Genomic DNA, 21766 nt, shown 5'->3' with positions numbered 1-21766 from the left:
TTATGGCCTTGTATAAAGTTATTTGGCTAGGCTCACCTAGTTTTTTCAGCTTGCTTTCTTAAATGAGCTGCTACCCAACAAAAGCTACCTCACTACTCTGCTGGTTTTCCACCATCACCCTCCTGTCTGCCATACACAGGAGCAAGGACAATGCCAGGCAGCTCCAAGAGATGCTTGTTCAGCAGGATGGCAGCCACGAGCCACACACCTCACGGCAGGGCACAGGCACTGTTCTGGGAGTCAGCAGCACCTGACTTGGAAAACTGGCTCCGTCGCAAAATGCACAGGAAGGCGTGTAGTCGTGGAGAGCACATCTCAAAGGGCAGAATTTAACTACTTTCACCATTTTTAACCACTTCTGAGAGTTCAGGGCAACCTCAATGCCTGCTCAGACACTTGCAGCTCAGCTCGGCATGGCAGCTCCTCCACCCCATGCAGCCAGCAAGTCAGTCTTTAGCAGATCCTGCAGCAGTTCCCCAGACAAGGTGGCTCGGAGCCCATGGGGATGCTGGGTGTGCTGTTTTAGCAAGGTAAATTGGTCTAGCAAAATACAGGGAATGGGGACAAGGAATGGTCAGATCTCTGACCCACCTATTCAATGCTTCCTCCAACTTCATTATGGCTACCAAGCCCTCAGGAGACTCAAAGTACCTACTCCTTTCCGTTTATATTGGCTTTAATCTTAGTTAAAATAATAAAAATAATTACCATGGAAAATTGCATATAAGAGCATACACCCATCTATCCGCCCTACACTTTTGTCTGCTGCTTTATAGGACCGCATTCAGCATTTTACAGCCAGAGGGGTGGAAAGGACGCAAGGGATGAGAGCACTCAGCTTTTTGTTCCTAGCCTCCCACTGTGGATGCAAACCAAGCAAAGTACTTCAGACATGCACTGTATAATGGTCACATCACCTCTCTGCCCGCCCCACCCTTTCCCCAAACTGAAGCTGTCAAAACAAACTCAAGTTCTCAAGACGCTTTTGTCTGAAGAGAACTTTTTCAATGCTAGTGCCAACATGAAAACTAACACCAGCTTCAAAAGCACCTCACATGGGACCTACAAACACCACTGACCTAGTGCACTCGAGCTGTTTAGAAGGTCAGCATTGTTAACAACCTTGTTTCAGCACAAACTCTACCTTCTCTGCAGCTGCAGGCAGGGCTCGATGACATCAGCATCTTTTCATCCACGAATACATCCTGATTCCCGAGACATTTACAGAAAATATTCACTGCCATACAGATTGCTGCTGTACAAGTCGTCTATCAGCCAGCTGAGATCAAGTGTCCTGTTTGTTTGCATGCCGGTTCCTGCAGGGGCCATTGGCAATTGCACACATATTTCAGGAATTATTTCTAGGTCTATGATGTCACCCACAACCTTCAAGCAACACCTTCCTGATGCAAGCAGCTTTTAAAGACAAATTGGCTGTGGCTTCCCTCCCAGGTCTCCTCTTCCCTGTGGGGCACCCAGGTAACTTCAAACACAGAGGACAGAATTGGCTGTCACAGCTAAGTCAAGGATTTTTGGAGACAGCTCCATCAGGGAGCCCATGTGGATCAGGCAGCCAGGAAGCAGGGAAAGGCCCCTGGCAGAGTTTTCCAAGCCTCCATGAAGGCGCAGCCCTATCTTGCACACACACAACTGTGCACCATATATGCAGATAAAAAGCTGGTGTTGTTTCAAAGGGGGAAAAGAGGAGGGGAAGGAGTGTCCGAACAGTTCCCATTGGCTCCTGCAAAAGGAAAAAAAGCCCAAAGTATAAAAAAGAAGCAATTTCCCCAAGCTAAATATAGGAGCAGGAATGGAGAGGAATCGGACGTCAGTATCACATTTACATGAAGCATCTGACTCACTAAGTCAGCAGCAGCGGGTCACTCCGTGCCCCCCCCTTTTACTTCTGCCTCTCCTCCTCCCAGCTTCACTCCTGTTCTTGCCCAAATCCTAGTTCCTCATTGCCCTCCTTGCACATCCCTCCAGTCTCAGCTGCCTTCCTTCACCCACTTTCTTCCTCACCCTTCTTCAGCAAGCTAGTGTCAAACAGATCTCTGCACAAGTCAGTTTTCTCCATCCCTTCCCTCTGCAGGACACCCACCCCTCCAGGAAAACCAGAAGTCAGTGATTGCCTTCCTTTCCCAAGTTATCCCTCAACCAGCATTGCCCTGTCTTACAGGACACGGGACCAGAGGCCGAATTCATGGGTCCAATCCTCCTCTCCTAAGTGTATATAGTTTATGCTGGCAATTGGCTACTCTCCCCGGCCAACAGTTTCCTTTCATGCTGCTGCAAGGATAAATGAGAAGAGCAAACAGTCCCATCCCTTCAAAATGAGTCCATTTCTCGCTTTCTGGCTCATACTCTGCTCTCTTCCCCAGACCCAAAGCTATTCAAATGAGACTGCAACAGCTTCCTACGCACAAAATGCATGAAAAAGAAAAAAGGCATTGATAAGAACAAAATCTTTTTTACACTGTGCTGGTTGCCAAGGGAAGCTTGATCAGAGTGAAGCAGCGTCTACAAAAGCTGGTGTTAATTTTCTGTGTTGCAATTCTTCCTGCCAAAAAGCTTCTTTAATTCGTAGCCAATACTGAGAGTGGGTTAACAGCGATGAGAGAGGATGTGCACGTTGACTGTGTAACTGAATAGGTATTTTCATGCAAGCTATATTAATTAAATGCATTCTGAGAAGAAAGGCGTATCTGTTGAGAGGTTAAGATTTGGGTATCGTTGCCTGAGAATAAAAGGCTTCAGAGCTCCCTGCACCACACCATGACCAAGAAGACTGGAAGAGCAGCAGCCAGAGATGCAGAGAAATTCATGCTTCAGAAACAAACACAGGCTAATGGAAAGACACAACTGCTGAACAAAAAACCCATTGTAAAAAAAAAAAAAAAAAGTGATCAATAAATACAAGCACTGCTAGCCTAAGAGAGTAGGAATTTCTAGTTGCCAACCTGGGACACATCTGTTCTCCTAAAAAGGCTGGGTGGCACCCCAAACCTGTGGGACTGGGAACTAAAACGCAGCACAAAAACAGTTCTGCTCCAAAAAAACACAAGAATGGCCACACCGGATCAAACTCAGGTCCAGTATCTTGCCTCCAACAGCAGCCAAAAGCACAGGCCTAGGGAAGAACACAGCAGATTGTAAAGATACTTCCCAGACTGCTCTTCCAGCCTCCAAGAATTTGGCAATCAGAGCTACCTTAAGCCAGTGGGAGAAAGATTCTTGGTTTTGACCCATCTACCAGCATCAGCACAGCCTCAGCCAAACTGACTTTTAGCTCCCACCTGCACAAGTCTCTCATGTATTTAAACCAACCCATAAAAATGTAGAGCTTTGTGCCTTCAGGTTTCTTCTCTTCAAAATCTCTGACAAAAATGGGAGAAATCATATGGGGAGCTTGCAAAATAGCATTGGTCCCCACAGCTTCCTCTGCCACACAGCCAGCACAGGGCATTTCTTGCCACAGGTCTTCTCCGTCGCATATAATGGAAGCAGGAAATCCGATGAAAATCTGGTTGCACCCACACGTAGAGAGGGAAAGCAACGCAATACATTCAGTCCAGAAGGTAGAGCAGACCTGACAAGAAGGATTTGTAGAAATAACCCTCAAAGGGACAAAGGCAGCCTCTGCTCCCCTGCCACCCAGCCTCTCCTGAACTCACACCAGCCATTACTGATAGCCCAGCCTGGACGTGTCTGAGGGAACACAAGATGAAGGAGCCTAATGGCCTCTGCCCAGTGCCACTGGCTTTGCATAACCACAGGGCAGTGCTCTGATTGCCGTCCTCAGCAGCAATCTGGTAACACCAGCGCCAGCTCACTTCCCAGTCGTCCTCCAATGCACTGAGAAGGGCAAAGCGTGCAGGAGGACAACTGCTGCATCCCCTGCTATGGCAGTCTCAAAGTGCTCCTCCCAAAAACCTGTGCCTAGGGGATCTGCTGGCCTCCACAGAAAGAGGCCACGAGGGGACAGAGCTGGGTGCTCCTGCCTTTCACACTGCCAGTGAAGGTTCCTGCTGTGCATGGTGAACTTCCACTAGCAGCTCTCAGCAGCCCCTCTACATCTACCAGACTGCTTCTTTAAAACAACCAGCTACATGTCTGGCCTTCAGCTGCAGGTGGCAGGGAACAGATACACAGATTTGAAAAGATGCCCAAGATACCATAAAATAAGACATCCAAAACCTCAGGGCATTCGTGGTTAAAAAGATCTAAAATGGAGGAGAGGTTGTGAGTGTTTGCCGATCCAGGCCCCTCTTATTCCATAAAAGAGACAGCGCTGAAGTTTCAGCTCTAACAAGAACACCTGGAGGGCTGAAGGAGTCCTGCCTGCCTCATACCAGAGCAAGGGCAGTACCTCCCATTAGCACTGGCCACAATTATTTCCAACTGGTGCTACTGATCTCTCTTCAGTGTATCCTCATCCCCTTGGAACAATCCCACGTGGAAAATTAAACACACAAACCTCCGAGGCTAGGTTACTTCAAGGTCTTTTTCTAAGGGGCAGGGTGGAATAGTTTTAAGACTGGCAACCTTCTAACACTGGCCAAGCATAAGCACAGGATGATGATTCAGGAAAACAAAGCCAGGCTCCAAACTTCACACAAAATGGATGTAGGGACATGATGGGTGGCCAGGTCCTGCCTCCCACGTGTAAGTCACACTCAACTCCCCAGCAGCCACGCTGGAGCCAGAGACTCAACAAAAGTGCTCTCACAGGGAGTAGAGCTGGGCCACATGGCCACTGTGAAATATCTGGACAAGAAACCTGTGTAGGGGGAAACAGAGGGGTGAAACAAGCTCAGAGGAAAACCTAGACTAAGTCTAAAGCAGTGTATTAACCGGGAATTGTTAGAGTTGCAAGGAAGATGAAAATGACTCAAATTAATTGTTGCGGCTCATGGCTGCGTGGTCACCAGTGATTCAGCAGGAACTTCAGCTTCAAAACATCCTCGTTCACTTCAAGGCTCCAAAGCCAGGAGAGGAAGAAAAACCTCCCGGATTAGAATCGTGCTGCTTAGGAACCTGGATAAAACCCTCTTCCAGCGGGCCTGAGGACAAGCCACCTCCTCTGCTGAACATCCCTTCTCCTCCTCCTGCCCGTAGCAGCGGGAGGTGGAACAACAAAGCCAGGCAAAGCAGCAGCCACACGTACACACACTGACTTGTGTGTCAGCCTGCACGTCTGAGCAGCTTCAAAGGACATATAGCACAAATGACACATGCATGTGCACCCCTACATACTCCTTCATCCGTACATACGTGTATATACACACGTGGCTCATGACTGACTATAAAGCAGAGTCCACATTCCTCCTCCTCCCTCCAAAACCACTCACTTCCCTCCAGGCGAGCGAGCGATGCCAGCAGAACACCTACACGAACTTTTAAATCGACTGGGCTGGGAGTAGGAGTTGCAGAATTGTGTTTTATTTCAGTGCTCTTGGCAAACACCCACTGAACGCTGCAAAGCAGCAGCGGCCCCGGGGGCTAAAGCAATGAGCAACTGATGACAGGAAGGCTAGAGGAATAAAAGGCTCCCTGAGACAGTTCATGACAAGGAATTGTGCTGATCAGTTAGGCAGGAGAGACTGAGAAGCAGCAGAAAATTGAGCCTTGAGCAGAACCTCGCTGGTCCCAGGTGCTACTAAGATGATTGAAGCAACCAACCAGAGCTTTCACCAGGGCACTGAATGCAACTTCTTCCAGGATGGATGTTCTGGAATCACAGCGCACTGTGTTGTTGTTCATGTTCAAGAAAGGGCTTGTCTCCGTACACTGAGGGCTTCCAGAGTTACGGCTGCCACAGGCACATCAACAAGCAGAGGAGAACAGCTCTCAGTCCTTACAGAGCAGCCAAGACACCTGCTTCAGGGATCTCCTGCTCCCCAGCCATGCTCCACCCTCCCTCCTCTAACTCCCAAGAGCCAGTCCCTCTTCCATCAGCAGCTGGCCGACAGCCCCAGATTTGTCTTCTATAGCACAAGTGAAAAACCCGAGGTGCCAAAACCCCTGTGTTTGGGGGAGGAGGATGAACAGCAAGAAGCTGCAAATGATGTAGCCCTGTAATACGGTATTGCCATTCTCAGCACCAGGCTGTGAGCTTTGCACTGAGCCTGAAAGCCCTCAGGCTTGTGGCGCTTGCTCTGTCTGAACTTTTCTTGACCTGCCTACAGCTTTGTTTCGCTTGGGTCAGCTGTGACAGCAGTTTCTCTAACTGGCCAGGTGTCTGTGGCTCATTTGTTTTACTTCTGTTTACCTTTGTGTGATACAGCCATGGTTTTATATAAATAACAGTAACAAGCAGATACTTTATGTAGAATGCGATATTTACAACCAACACAAGGATGTAGTGGAGAGAAACGCAGGCACGGTGTGATAGCTGAGGCCTTCAGAAGCAGAGAAGCGACGCTGCACAGGGCAGTAGAGGCATGAGGTGATAAGAGGTGAGGCACGGGCTTGGCAGCAGAGACCCCACAGCTCTGGGCAGCTCACCAAGGGTCAGCAAAAGTAATACAGACCTGGGGTGGACAAAACTGGAGGAACAAAGAAACAATATCGAACATGCATAAAAGACACCATACAAAGTGAATTCAGAAATAACATGGAGCTGCAGACCAGCTAGAAAAGAGAAAGGTGTAAAGCATGTTAGCAAATATATTTAAAAAATCACCCCAAGTAGACCCTGGAGTGAGGAAGAAGGAAGAAGCAGTCAGCCACAGCCACATCATATTCCTCCCCGTGAAGGACTACAAAGGCTGAACACTTACGGTCTTCCCCTCTAGCTACTGCCTTTGAAGATCCAGAGGAAGCACACAAGGGTGAGCATAACACCACGCACAAGGGACAGAAATGAAGAAATGTGTTACAGTTTGAGCTGTATTATCCCCATTACTGAGACTTTCTGTATAGAAGTATTCTACCGCATTATTCTTCTCTTTCTCATGTAACAGTTAGTGGTAGATTAATACTGGTTCCTGAATTACAGTTCTGAGATTTCAGTTATACTAACAATAAGTTATTGCCTTTTTGACTTGCATGCGCACACACACGTATATGTAAGGGGTGTTTCCTCGTTGTTACACTCAGCATGCTTATAGGCGAAGTCCAAAGGCAATGCCTAGAAGATGAAAGAAAATGTACAGATCTAGGGGAAGAGGAAATGGTCAAAGGCAAGAGAAAAAAAGAAGAAAGCTTGGTTTTTAATAAAAAGTAAATAGTCGTTCAGAGGAGAAGGCAAGAATAACACAGATCTGGAAAAGCAAAGTGTACAAGCAAATTACTGGAGAATCATGAAATCTGCCACCAAGCCGTGAGCAGGTTCAGCTCTCCGGCCCAACTGCACACTGTGAAAGGCTGGCAGCTCCCCCCGAGGCACCCTCCTGGGAGCAAGCAGCTCCCTGAAGAGATACACAGCCCCGGCTGGCATTACAAGAGCATCTAGATTTACACTGCAGGTCTGCGCTGACTTCCCTGTAAGTGCAGTCCCTACCATGTCACAAAGCCTTGAAAGCTGAAATTTCTTCCTTTTAAATCAAGTCGCAGAGGAAAACCACATCCCACTTGCAGACAACTGGCCAACACCTCTGTTTCCAGCAGCAAGCACAGCCAGAGGATTCCCTCACCATGCCAGAGCAGCTCCTGGGCACCACGGAGAAAGCTCAATGCAGCAAACTCATCAGCTGGGGCAGACGAACGTGGCAGCTCCTGGCAGCTGCCTCAGGGCTGTAATTGCGTTACCGCTAGCATTCAGCACAGCAGATATTACAGTGGCATCGATCACGAGAGCAAAACAAGGAGTAATGCAATTTAACTCCCCTCTGGTCTCATCTAATTAACCCTCCGGAGGAAGCAGGCAGCAGCAGGGCTGTCTCGCAGCCCCCTGCCCATCGTCCCCCTGCCAGGAGGCTGGGGCAGGCAGCAACGCACTGTGGCAGGCCCCTGGGGCAGCCAACAACCCAGTGCTGCTTTCGCCTGCATTCCTGAACAGGCACAGCAAAAGCTCCGCTGCAGCGGAAAAACTGGAGCAGCTTTTCCCTCTGAATGCTTCGGTAAGCATAATTCCCGCAGTATCTACATAGGAGCAGCGAAGGCGAAACGACCACGCTTCTTTGACAGCGTGGCGTTAAGGAATTGCCTGCTCCCAGCAGTCAGCTCCCGTAGCCCCGGCAAGGGAGCCTCCTGCCAACTCTGCCCGCTCCAGAGCCCTCCAAGCTCAGGCTGGCTGCTGCTGTTGGAGAGGGGCAGGAGAAGTTTGCCAGGACCAAAAGCTCGGAGCTCGCTTCCCCAAGCAGGCACGGCTCAGGTGTTCTCAGTTTGACAAAACTCAGTCCTGCCTGCGTTGTGTTTTGTAGGAGCCCTGTGACGGCTGGGGCTTTAATGGAGGATGAGCATTTACCTCTGCTTTGCCTGTAGCTCAGATAATACAGAGTACTTCAACCGCACTCAGATTTTTTTTCAGAATAGCTAATGAGCAGTAGTTATCACAAGACCTGAAAAGACAGCTTTCCTGGAAGGAGAAGCAACCACGATAAGATCCCTCTGCTTCCTCATACACCTCTCCCGCGTCACAGAAATGTGGCACGGTTGGAGTGCATGGAGCATTGGGTCGGCACTGTCCCAGCATGCTGACCGACACTGGAATTTGGACAAGGAATTAGCTGATGCCAGCCCTGCCAGGCCCTGGCTGCCAGCAGAAGCAACGGGCAGCGCCCGCAGTAGGCTGGGGCACTGGGCACACGCTGCGGGGTGCAGCCGCCAGCGCTGGCCCGCGGGGAGTGCCAGGTCCTGTGTCTGGTTCCTAAGCAATACTTACTGCACTCGTGGGCATGCTCACGATAAACAAAATACACCACTTCTTGGCACTTCTTAGCCATCCTGTCGAGCAGGATGCTGCTTCACCTTTAACTTCTTGCCTTTCTGACACGGCTGAAACCTGAGACCATCCCCAGTGCCAGGGCTTCCAGGAAGAGGGAAATGAGCACTCCCCCTTGTTCACACCTGGCGAGGTACTTTGGACTCCACTTACTTCTTTCAAGTTAAACTCCACAATTTGTGTAAAGGTTGCCAGGAGACACGGAGCTTGTTTTGAGATTCTTAGAGAGGGTGGAGCTCAGCCGAGGCGGTTGGTATCTCATTTTCATCCCAGACTTTGCCGTTCAGTCCCCGTTCCCCCCCCTCGCTCTTATGCAAGCTTAGGACTTGGCTCACAAGCCCGTCCTGTTGCCGCACCAAGGCGCTGGCTGCTGGGAGGTTGGGCTGCTCCAGGGGCACGGAGCAGGTAGGGAGGCACGCAGGTTGCTACCTGCAGGCACACAGCTCTCAGCCTGCCCCCTCCTTTCTCAGGACACGGCAAACCCCAGGGGCTTGCAGGGCATCGAGCTGAAAAAAGGCCTGCATGTTCCCAAGTAGCCAAGCTTTGCAACTGCTCCTCTTCCCCATCCCAAAGACACGCAATAGATTGCCAAATCAGTCAAAGCTTCCCACTTGCAGAGCTCTACCAGAGCAGTCCTTAAATAAAGCAGGCATGTTTGTTCTCTCACTGCAATTTCTTTGCACATAAACTGTGAATGACCCTCACTACGGGACTGCTTGGTTAATGAGATCAAAGCACAAAGTAACAAACTGCCCATCCACAGGGGATTCATTTCTAGCTTGCCTCCCAGTTTAAAATTCAAATGTAATTAGCACATTTTGGTGCATGGTGAAAGAGTGAGGACAACCAATGTTTCTGTTGATAAATAAGGGAGGCTGAAGTCAGATATGATGAATAAAATCATTAAAAGAGCAGCTGTTGTAGCTACTCTGAGAGGCACGATAACACTCTTACGTTGAGGGGACACCAATATTTACCCTGGAGCTACGATGGATGCAGGAGCAAATATGTATTATATAGTTCTCCTTGATACAGCTTGTCAGGCAGCCCGTACAGCAGCAAACCCGCAGGACTCCTCCACGCTGCCCTACCTTTCCCTGCTCACAGCCTCTGGAATCCAGCACAGGAAAGCTTCAAGGGCAGTGAAGTGCTTTTTCTTTGTCACAAGAATTTTCATTGCAGTCTTGCAAAGATTAAAGTGTTCCCACTTCCCTTCTCTCACTTTCTTCATCACTAGCATTTTTGGCAGCAGCCAGAACCCACATTCTAACATAAACTTTCTTCTGGCCCCCTAACACAGGCATGGGGCTGAAGCTCCCCCCCAGACTTGGCCTACCCACACTACCCACCTTTACCTAGGGCTCTCTCACACCACTACAGCATAATGCACAGAAGAAAACCTCTCCCCAGGATTTTCCCCTCCTCAGCATTCCCGTCACTGGACATGAGAGCACAATCACACAGTGATTTTTTTATTTTTAATAATCAAAGAAATGGCAAATAAATACGCTCTCGTGTTCTCTCATGTGATGTTGGGAGAAGTGCATCCAAACTAGCAAGGGCAAAGACTGTTGTACAGTACAGCACCTTTCAGTTATCTGTTTAATACCCAGCTCCTATTATCTACAGCTCTATAAAGGAGAAAAAAAAAAGGTACTTTTATTTTTAGAAAAAGGTGCAAGCTGGGAGAAGCAAAGAGATTTAAAGGAGATTTTCTCTACTAACCAGCTCCACAGCAGACCAAAAAGAGCATATTGCAGAACTGAGAAAATTTGGTCTGCCTCTTCTCTACTGCAGACTGTTTCAGAAGTGTTCATGTCTTTCAAACAAACTCTCACCTTCATCCCAAATACAAAACAATATTTTCCTGCTCCCAACCTCCAGTTTTCAAGGCAGGGAAGAGAAGAAGGAATTAAGAGAGTTACCATCTCAGCAAAAAGCAGGGTTGCCTACCAGGGGCAAGGAACTGTTCACACACAATTTATTCAGGGAATAGGTAGCTGCTCCTGCTCATTCACCCCCTCCCCAAAGAATTGTTGGTGAATGAATAAGAAACCTATCCCAAAGAGTTTCATTACAACTGGAACATTCTTTCAAAAATAACACCTATATTCAGTCTAAACACCAAAACCATCTGGCAACCCTAACAGGTGAAGGCTTCCTATTAGGGCTTTGAGAGTTTTGGTTTGGATTGTTTGTGGGTGGCTGGTGAAACCTCTACTATGCTACCAAGAGTCACCAAACCTCAGCTGTTGAGTCCGTGAGCCTGGTAAGGGTGGGTATCACTGGTCAGCAGGGAGGTTCCTCCCACTGAAAGCACTGCAGGAAGAAGGGCAGATTGCTGCTCCCTCAGCACTTCAGGGGTTCCTGCAGCCACACAGGAATGTAAGCAGCAAGGATGTGCGCTGTGCTGAGCACAGCTGCACTCTGCAAGCCCTTGCTGGTGCCTGGCAGAAAGGAGGAAGCATGTAAACACAGATAAGCACAGGCTCACCCCGACGGGACGGGAGCAGAGTCAATGCGCAAAGGGAACACTTTGGAAGAAAAGATTTGTAGCACATGGCTTCTGTGCAAGGACAGGGATAAGCAGGCATGTTGGTACCTGGCAGCTTGAGGGAAGATGCCATGCCAGAACTCCTGCTGCCAGAGCCTCGAATAGTAACTGGGACAGTGTCACATTTCAGCTCTGTTTGTCCCGAGGCTCTAACAGCTGGTTGTTTGGTACACGTGACAAAACAGTGATCCAGCTTGTGGTAACTGGAAGGCTAGACTGGTGTGTGGCACTCTGGAGAAATACCCTTTCCCTCCAAAGATTTTAAGAGGTAAACCGTATCCCTGTTTCATCACTCTGAAGGAGCTCCTCTTACTGGAGAAGGGAGGGAGGGATGGGTTTGCCTACTTTTTGGATGCTTTCAGGACAGCGAAACCTCATGGTATTCACTTTTGGCATAGAAAAAAAATTGTGTTGTTTGGTTGTAAAGGCCCAACTCAAACCCAGCTGCAGTCACAGCTCTTCAGTTCAAGTTATTTTTAACAATCTAAACAAAGGGGATTTTCTTATCTTCCTCTCTGGGTCCACAAGCACAACTCTGCCAGCTGGAAAGCCTCCCCAGATGGCATGTGCAACCACAGTATCCTCATAGAAGAAGCGCATTAACAACATCCCAGATTCCTGGGAAACAGGGAGGAGAAAAAAGGTCTAACCCTTGGAAGATGACTGTACCATTTTAAAAGGACAAAATAAGCTGCCTCTGGTGTGGCAAAAGCAGATGAAATCTGCCTTGAACCACAGATTTCTTGTTTTAGGGTAGGTTTCTACAATCTTCACAATACTGCAGGATCCTCCTTTAGAAGTGTACATACAAAGGCAGCTCAGAAATTCTTCGGAAGTCTGAGTGAAGTAAAATTGAAGGAGCCAGCACCAGCAGGACTGCATTTATCTACTGGCCATCCAGTAGTTCAACTATCTTAGTGTCCCTGTACCAACCCCAAGCTGCACATGGGATAGGGTTCAATAGCATTACCATTTACACTAGGGAAAAATGAGTGAAGAGCTGTACCTGCACAAAGCTGCAGAGCTTTGCACAAACCGCACACATATGAAGGGTCCATATGGACAAAGGGTCCATAAAGAAGCAGATCCCTTCTGTGCACCTCTAGCTTTCTACAGCCTGCTGCTACTGAAGCATCCAAGCAAAGTGATCTGTTAGTTAAGAAAAAATGTGCTCTGAAGAAAGGCAGGAATGCTTGTCACCTTAGGATTTCATTGATCCACGTAGCCACCAATTCTAACCTGGACACGATGTTTTTAAGTCTTGAGAAGATCCCAATTCAAAACAGAATTTCACTTTGGTCACCAGCAGTCCTCTACTAGATCTGCTTCTTACAATTCACTTCAAGTACATAAGGTGTCGAAATGCTTCCACTTTACAGAGAAAAGAAAAAGAGCACAGCAGCATCTTCATCATGCCTTGTAATGTTACGCAATGTCTATCTTTAATGTTACTCTTTCATTGTGGGTTTTATGCAACTTAAGGTAAAGGAAAATTCTTCTAAACTGATTACTGCACAACATAATAAATTATCTATATAATGATGGAAAATGATGAGTAAGACATTCCAAGAGGCTCCACATGTGGATATCTGGAAACCACTTAGCCTTTCAGCTTGTCTACTGGAATTGGAGAGAGGTATTTGGGAGCAAACCAACAACCACTTCTGGAAAATAAATAAATAAATAAAGTCCTCACTCGTCAGCTTCCAGTGGGATTTTACCACTCAATTACGTGAGAGCTCCACACATGCTAAGCAGACTCCTGGATGGATTAAAAGCGATTCACTCATTTCCTGCTGTGCTCCTCCCCTTCCTCCCTTTGCTGTGACACAGACCTTTGTCACTGCCCTGCTCCTGCAGGACCTGGCATTCACCTCCTTGGATCTGTGGACCGGGAACAGGGGTGTTGTGACTCAGGAGGGCTGACGGAGTTCAACGGTGAATCTGCCGGGGATGAGGGGTGGAGCAGTGTGAAACAAAGTGAAATGAGAACAAGAGATGGTGGCTCGATGCTGCTGCAGCACGGGTTGGCACAGGAGAGGCTGCTGCCCTGCTGTCCAACATGCATGGAACAGTAGCAGTAAAACAAAATTTGACTCAGACAGCCATGCAGTTTTCTGATTGTGAACACATCGTACCAGTACTCAGGCCTGGGTATTAGTTGTCCTATCTTAAAAATACAAGGCGATAAAGCTGAAGCAAAAAGTCTAGCTCTTAGACATGATTTTGTGGCAAATAGCAGCAGGAGAAGAGAGTGAGTATCTTCATCTTAAGTTTGATAATTTAGCTCCTGCTTTTATTGTCTCCTCTTCCCATTTGCAAGCAAGGGTAGATCATTAGGAAATGGTTACAGAACATGGGGGTGCCCAATTCCCATGTTCAGAAAATGTACTGCACATGCACAGAGCTAGCCAGGGGGCTGCATCTGCACTGGCAGCAGTCGATTCTGAGAGAAACCCAAAGAAACTCAGATCGCTGTCTCAGAGGGGAGTGACTGTATTAAACTCACACCGGGCTTTAGAGGTTCAGCTGGTGAAGAGCCATGGCTGAGCTGAAGGTTGAGGATCGTCAACTCATTACATGCACTCTGTATCAAATACAGATTTCCCCAGCAGGAAGACTAAGTTTAAAAAAAAAATAAATGAATTCTATCAGAAGAGCTAAGAATTGATGAGCTAGAGAGTGGCCTAAGCTGGCCAGAACATGAGAGTGTTAGTTAGACACTGTACACTGAACAGCACAAAGCACTACTTTCCTGCTCCTAGAGGAAAAAGCACAGGCTGTTCTCCCCGGCAGGCAGGTATCTCACATGAGGACAAGGTTCTCAACCAGCTGTCATGACCAACTGCGAGCCAAGGAAAGAGGAATACAGAGAAGCAAAATAAAATCAGCCACACCAGCCCACAAGGCTCAAAAAGCAACAAACACACCCCCCAAAAAATAGATAAGCTGCTTTAAGCTATCTAAGTAGCTGGTGTGGAATTTAAATGGATAGATATTTTCCCCTTTCAAAAGGTTTGTTTTTTCTTCCCCCCTTTTTAATGCTAGTCATCAGTAACCTCAGAGGATTTTCTAAGCTTTGTTTCCATTCTTGTTTCTAGGAGACAGAACCTCAACTAGCTACTGGGGGGGGGAGAGAAAGAAAGAATAAACCAAAATGAAAGAAGGACAGAGAAAAAGAGAAGTGGAAAACAAACTGGAAAAAAAAAAATGGACAGAGCACCAGGCTTGCCACAAGAAACAAAAATATTCAACACATTTCTGTCCCCCCTCACTCCTCCCACAAAGCTGACTTTGTCACTCGCCGCATAACCCTACCAGAGATCAAATTAGGCAACTTTGGGTTTATTATACTTGTCAGCATAAGAACAGGCAAGCATGGGCAGCAGATGTAAGACCTTAGGGGAGGGGAGGAGGTAATTTTCTCTTGTATGTTGTCTTGTCTCCCAAGACAACAGCCTTATATGAAAGTGGTGGCCTAAAATATCTGGAGCACTCTGTGCCTTTAGCCTTTCTGGCAGGCATGAAGAAAAAAGCTTCCTATAACACAAGCATCACACTAAAACAATACCAGAGCAGCAAAGCTGCCACTGGAGGACTGAAAACCTCATTAGGGTCAAAGAAGAAAAAGGATAAAAGGTTCAAAAGCCAGTGAGAAGGAAAAGAAAATAAAAAAGTAACATTCAGCTCTTTGGCACCAATGTGTAGCTGGAATGAGCTCAGATTGCATTGGGAACTGCTACTTTCAGGAGATTCAAAAATACCAGGAAAGAGAAAATCCAGAAAAGCATTGTATTTTAAAAAATTGCTTTAGACAAACCAGAGACCAGAGTAAGATCCTGTTCAAAGAACACCAAAGCTTGTAATACACAAGTCCTCATTCAAACAAGCATTTATATGCCCGGTTTGGATAAGTCGGGATGCCTGTGGCAACTGTTTTGATCTCAGCCAAATGAATCTAGGCATGTTGAAAGAGTTCTTAGGAAAACAGAGATGTTACGTAAATTCACCTTTTGGGGGTACGACAGATTGGAGGAGTAAAGCTTCTGAATGTCAGGATTACAAAACCTCACTAGATGAGCAGAAGGCTGAGGAAATCACTGGAGCACAGCTGAAGATGACCAAGTTGCAAGGACAGGTCATGGTACTCAGTCTGCAAAATCAGCCTCATGTAAGAAGTTATAGTGTCCAGCAAATTCAAACAAATAGGAACAAAAATAAATAAAGCCAATGAACTAGTTATGTCAGGATTCCTGCAAATCACCCAGGTGAGATAAATCCACTAGAAATAAGAATGGGAAGGGAAAAAGTGTAATAAACTGAACCTGTATCAGCTTTTAAGGTCTGCACCCATACCCCTCTCACGTTCTGACTTCTTAACAAATGCTAGGTCAAGCTAGCGAAAGGAGATCGTCTTGACTGTAGCAAATCACATCAACATCACAAAACAGGCTAGCTGTGGCACAACAGCAGCAAGTCATAAAAGCCACCAAATTCTTACAAAATATCTGGTATATTCCATAGGTTTCCGGCCCAGACCAAGAGATGCTACCACCAACAAGTGTGAACAAGAATCCCTCCATAAAGCCCTAAGGAATCACATAGCCTTTTAATTATCCAAAAGAATCCCCAGGTGTCCTCAAGCTTGATTACATTTGTGTTTGGCATGCACCAGCTCATAAGAGATCACTGTTAATAGAACTCATTTATCTTCAGCTATCCAAGAGTCCAAAACATCTAATTTTACCGCACTTGCTTTCTTCTCTCTCTCCTTCTCATTATCAAGTGTGAATAAATTCAGTGTCAGAAAAGATTCAGAGGAAGAGGCAATACACTGGAATATATCTGCATGTCTCTGAAGAATTCAAGCATAAAGGATGCTGTCAAGCACACATGCAGAATTCAAAATGTCTTTAGTTTAACTATATAAAATGCTTTAAGAAAAAAAGAACCTCACACACATACACACCCCCACACACACACCATGGTAAGAGGAGGAAAAAAATGGCCTTGTAAGACTCAACTAGTAAAATCCATTTCAATACACTGCAGAAGAACTAGGAGAAAGCAATCAAACTGTGGTTTGTTCAGCTGTATTTACCTTCAGGACTCTCTCAGAAGTCCATGTGAGGGTCCTTTGGAAGCTCTTTGGCTTCACCGTTGATACGCCTCCAACGCTGACATGGCTCCCCTCATCACAGCTAATGAGCGTTAACAAGGAACAGAAACCTTGCTCCCAGGGTCCCCTGACAAAGGAGTGCATGCACTGGGCAGAAGAGAACAGGGCAGGCAGGACAGTCTGTAGTCACCCCAGCTTAGAAGTTCCTTTGACCAGATAAATCTTACCCAGCTGAGACTGCAGCTTCACCATCTCCGGTTCCTGAAAGGCTTTGGCATAACAATCAAACTGGCCTATTCATAGTTAGGACCATTGGCTGATGGCATTGCAAGGCTGCTCTCAATGGTCTTTGAAAGGTCATGGAAACTGGGAGAGGTTTCTGAGTACTAGAAGAAGGCCAATTTCATTCCCATCTTCAAGAAGCACAAGAAGATGTCAGAAACTACAGGCAGGTCAGCCTTGCCTCAATCTCTTTGAAGGTGATGGGACAACTAATTTTAGAAACCATTTGCAACCACATGAAGGACAAGAACATGATAAAGAGTAGTTAATATGGATTTATGAAGGGAAAATCATGCATGCTTAACCAACGTGATAACCTTCTACAGTGAGGTGACTAACTTGGCATGTGAGTGGGGAGTAGTGGACGTTGTTTACCTGAACTTTAATAAAGCCTTTTACACAGTTTCTCATAACATTATTAGAGACAATCTGACAAAGTACAGGCTAGGTAAGTACACAGTGAGGTGGACTGAAAACTGGATGGATGTCCAGGACCAGAGGGTTGTGATCAGCAGCACCAAGTCCAGTTGGGGCAAATCCCTAGAGGTATACCCCAGGAGTTGCTCCTGGGGCCGTTACTGTTTCATCTCCTTATTAATGACCTGGAGGACAGGGCAAAGTGCACCCTCAGCAAGTTCACAGCTGATACAAAATTGGAAGGAGTGGCTGACACCAAATGGCTGTGCTGCCATTCCAAGCAACCTGGACGTGCTGGAGAATTGGGCCAACAGGAACCTTATGAAGGTCAACAAAAGGAAACACCACATCCTGAACCTAAGGAGGAATAACCTCAGGCACCAGTACATGCTGGAGGCTGACTGGGTGTAAGGCAGCTCTGAAGAAAATTTTGGGGTCCTGGGGAACAACAAGCTGATCACGAGACAGCAATGCACCCTTGTGACAAAGAAAGCCAACAAACAGCCTTCTGGGCTGCGCAAGGAAAAGCATTGCCAGCAGATCAAGGGAAGAGATCATTCCCCTCTACTCAATACTGGCAAGTCCAAATCTGGGGTATGCATCCAGTTCTGGGCTCTCCCATACAGGAAAAATTCAGACTTGCTGGAACGAGGCCAGCATAGGGCCACAAAGATAACCATGGGACTGGAGCATCTTTTATAAAAGAGGTGGCTGTTCAGCCTGGAGAATAGGGCTCAGGGGGATTTTATCAATGTGTGTAAACATCAGATTCGATTGAAGAGGGAACCAGACTTTCCTCAGCAGTGCCCACAGAGGGAGCAAGAGGCAATGGGCAGAAGTGAAAATACATGACATTCTTTTTGAAAACAAGAAAAGAAAGAAAAATTCCACTGTGTAAGTATCCAGCACTAGAAACAAGCTGTCCAGAGAGGTTATGGTGCCTTCATCTGAGGAAATATTCAAAAGCTGCCTGGACATGGTGCTGGAGAACCTGCTGTAGGTGGCTCTCCTTGAGCAGGGGCTTGGCTGAGATGATCTCAAGAGGTCACTTCCAACCACAACAATTCTGTGAACTAAAATATTGGCCAGGAAGGGCAAAAATTTCTGGCCAGTTTTATTGACCCCACCTCTTATTTCAGCAAGATACACAGAAACCTCAAGTGTAGCTATCCTGTTTCTTGGGTGACTGAAAACATCATCCATAATTCTCGTGGAAGTTCCTTTCTTCTAATTTCAGCTTTCATATTTAAGAGTATGCCTATGTATTGCTATCTGGAGATACCACCCTCTCTCTTCTCCCATAGCTTGCTGACCATCAGAATAAACTACCTCAGAGAAAGAGACAAGCTCATATGGACTCCAGCAACCCAGTTTAGAGCCAGCTGGAACATCTTCACATGGCACCACATTGGGCAGCAAAGACTTTTCTTGAAAGGTCACTCTTTTGTCTACCCAATCTATTTCCACTGCAGTATCATATCTTCCCATCTCAGCCATAGTCGCCTCCCATCTCAATAGTCATGCCTTCACCAGCAAGGTAAATACTGTACTGAAAACATTTTTCCTCCCTTGCTTTTTCAAAATACCCTCTAAGACGTCAGCCTGCCTCTCTCACAGTACTTTTACAATTTTTCAGGTGCTACCTTCTTTCGGATGAATCCCATTCCACAGACCAGCAACTCTGACGTGCTCTGCTCCTCCATAGGCATACACTCTCTGAGTAGGCTCCACCTTCAGCAAGATCAGGATCTGGCCCAGGATGTCTCTGATTTTGCTAAACATGGAACTAACAAAGCTACCTCCCCAGCCCTCAGCTATCTCGCTCTAGGCATCTTTTTTGCTGTCCACCAGTGTCTCCATCTAGATATCTCTATTTACACTTGGACCACAGTTGATGGATGGGTTGCACTCCAGAGAACCTCCAAGCAAGGGGCTGTCAGCCTGAGATCTTTCTCTGCATTTGGTTGAGAAACATAGCAAGTTCTGAATTGTAGAGCGTGTACAAGGCGGCTTTTGTCAATTCACATAAAGCATCACCTGCTCCATTAGGTACTCACTGGCTTGAGCATCCTACTGAGCTATGTGCAAGGTCAGCATACTACAGAGCATAGTTAAAAAGCCCACAATGTATTTAATACCTAGCTTAGGGCAAGAGGTGGGAAAGGGATTCCATAAATGGGATACCATTAAAACTCATCAGGTAAAATGCAGTCCTTCTCCCTTGCTAATTACACTAGCAGTGCTAATGCTCATCATTCTCCTGTGCTAAGAGACTACAGAATGGTAAATAGTCTCCCCGTCGAAGGCCATCCTGGAAACACCCTGGATCTTTATGCTGATTTATCAATCCTGGTTAATCTTAGCTTTGAAGAATGTAGTTTGTGACTCACCCTGCTGGATAAGCAACGAGGCCAGTTCTGGGGTCGCAGGCTAATCCTCTGCCTCCCGACACAGTTATCCCCAACACCTTCTCCAAGGTCACCTAGTGCACGTGAAAAAGAAAACAAGAAATATTATGAGATACGAGTGCAGTTCAAATGGACCCATAAACAAATGCTGATGGTGTGGCACTCTATAATGGCACCGAGAAGAAACGTAGCTCCCAGAAATTCAGAGCTCCTATAAATTCACTGACATACACCCAGGCACAGAACAAGTGTTTAACCCTATTCTATCTTCAACATCGGCATACTGAAATACTGCCGGGGTACAGAGAAGGAGTTATGCATCCACTGATTGTGTCTGCGCCAGAGCACTGCCAAATATTGCAGAGGACTGCATGCAGCAATTAGTACAGCGCAAGAAGCTGGGGTGCACATTCACTGCCCCGCAATTCCCATCCTCTCAGCACAAGCAGCAAACCACTTGCGTCACAGTTATCTTCCTGGACATCTTTTCCAGGTTGCCCCACTCTCTTTATCTCCTCCATCCAGTGGTAGGTGGTTCAGTGTGGTCCCAGTCCCATATTCATAGGAGCTGAAGAGTCATTCTTTCCCACAGTGCTTGAACTAGAAACCAGATCCATTGGACAAACACATCCCGCCCCAGGAATCTCAAGAGACAGAACAGCTCACACTATGGGGTTCACAAGCCCATATACCAATGGCCCACTCAAGAGACAGCAATCCAAAATGCTTGCTTTCTCCCCGAGCAAAAATCCCAACTATTTCAAGAGAAGAAATGAAATGCCACTGGGAAGAGCTACTTGGAAGACAGAAATTCGGAGTCAGGCCTCTGCGGCAAGAAGCCAGGACTAGCAAAAACAAAAGCTGGGGGGGGGGGGGGGGGTGACAGGGAGGACTAAGACCTTTCAGGGAGCACGCTGGCAGAGGAAGCATCAGAATTCAGCACTCTCCCAAAGCAAAAGGCTGCAGCGAGATTACACTGCACAAAGTCTGGTCTGTGACATGAAAGGACCCAGCCTCTGAGCAAAAAGCAATTTTCAGCCTTGGGATTGTTCTGACAGACGCGAAAGTATTCTCTTTCCTTTACATTTGCACAGCTTGATTTTATTTATTATATATTTTATGCATACATTCCTCCTCAGAACTGCTGTCCCTGCCAAATTCATGGATTTTATTGGGTCACAGCCTTCTGTTTTTAATTATCATCATCTAAGTTATATTTGGTTAAGGCCTTAAGGCATGGACGCGGCATAAGAAGTCCCCATTGTAATAATTACTGCAATCATTAATGGCTGCCCTGCAGACCAGCATCTTGCATTTACACCAACGTGGAGCAAAAAAGGTAGGGGCAGGGCGGGCTTCCCCACGCTGCCCTGACAGTGCAGCTTACCAGCCCTGAAGAGTTCGGCTGTAGGGTAAAGAAACGAGGTCTCTCTGAACCCATGGCTCAAGTTACTGGAGAAGGTGATAAAAGCAACCTCACATGGAGCCACCCTGCTTCAACAGGTAAAGCAGGGCCGAGGCACCACCAGCTCGCTTAAAACGAGCCATCTGTGCTTCAGTGGCTTCCAATTTGGGCTGGCTTCAAACCAGTGACACGGAAAGTGCAAGATTTCATGTCCTGCCCTCTGGAGCAACTCAGTCTTTTTTTCCCTTTTAGTAATGACATACCCCAGATACTTTCAGATAGCGTAAGAAAACACCAAATTGCCTCCTTTCCTCACAAGATGAGCATCTCTGGAACCACTGCTTTTATAAAATTCCACTGGATTTTTGCTTAGCATTAGAACGTACAATTAAAAATGCATTTACAAATTCGCCAGTAAAGCAAGGAAATAGTTTTGTTTCAGTTTAATGTTCCTTAAAAAGGGGGGGGAAAGAGAAAAGGAGGCCAGTGGGATATCTACTCTTCCAGGTTTGTTTCAATACGTCAACACATTCCTTGTTTGAGTAGCTTCCTAAGTGCACAGAAGGAAGAATTTGCTGAGATTCCAGCTCATGCTGTCAGCTCCCAACCCATCACACGAAGAGAAGTTTGAATTCCCATAGAAACCACGTACTTGACAGTGAAGGAGGAAGTGGGAGAGATACGTGCCATTCAA

General features: G+C 46.8%; 1 protein-coding gene across 6 annotated transcripts in view; it reads right to left on the bottom strand.

The window, feature by feature from the left end:
* The window catches only part of MAPKBP1 (mitogen-activated protein kinase binding protein 1), a 92699-nt gene that overhangs the window by 47126 nt on the left and 23807 nt on the right, over positions 1-21766 (bottom strand). For all 6 annotated transcript variants that reach the window (XM_068683916.1, XM_068683912.1, XM_068683917.1 and 3 more), the window contains exon 3: positions 19650-19741. In XM_068683916.1, coding sequence (XP_068540017.1) covers positions 19650-19741 — 92 coding nt within the window. The remainder of the gene's footprint in view (positions 1-19649; positions 19742-21766) is intronic.

The sequence above is a fragment of the Anas acuta genome, chromosome 5 (assembly GCF_963932015.1).
Source record: "Anas acuta chromosome 5, bAnaAcu1.1, whole genome shotgun sequence".
Classification (NCBI taxonomy): domain Eukaryota; kingdom Metazoa; phylum Chordata; class Aves; order Anseriformes; family Anatidae; genus Anas; species Anas acuta.
The sequence above is the reverse complement of the archived record's forward strand: the minus strand, read 5'-3'. Positions and strand labels throughout refer to the sequence as shown.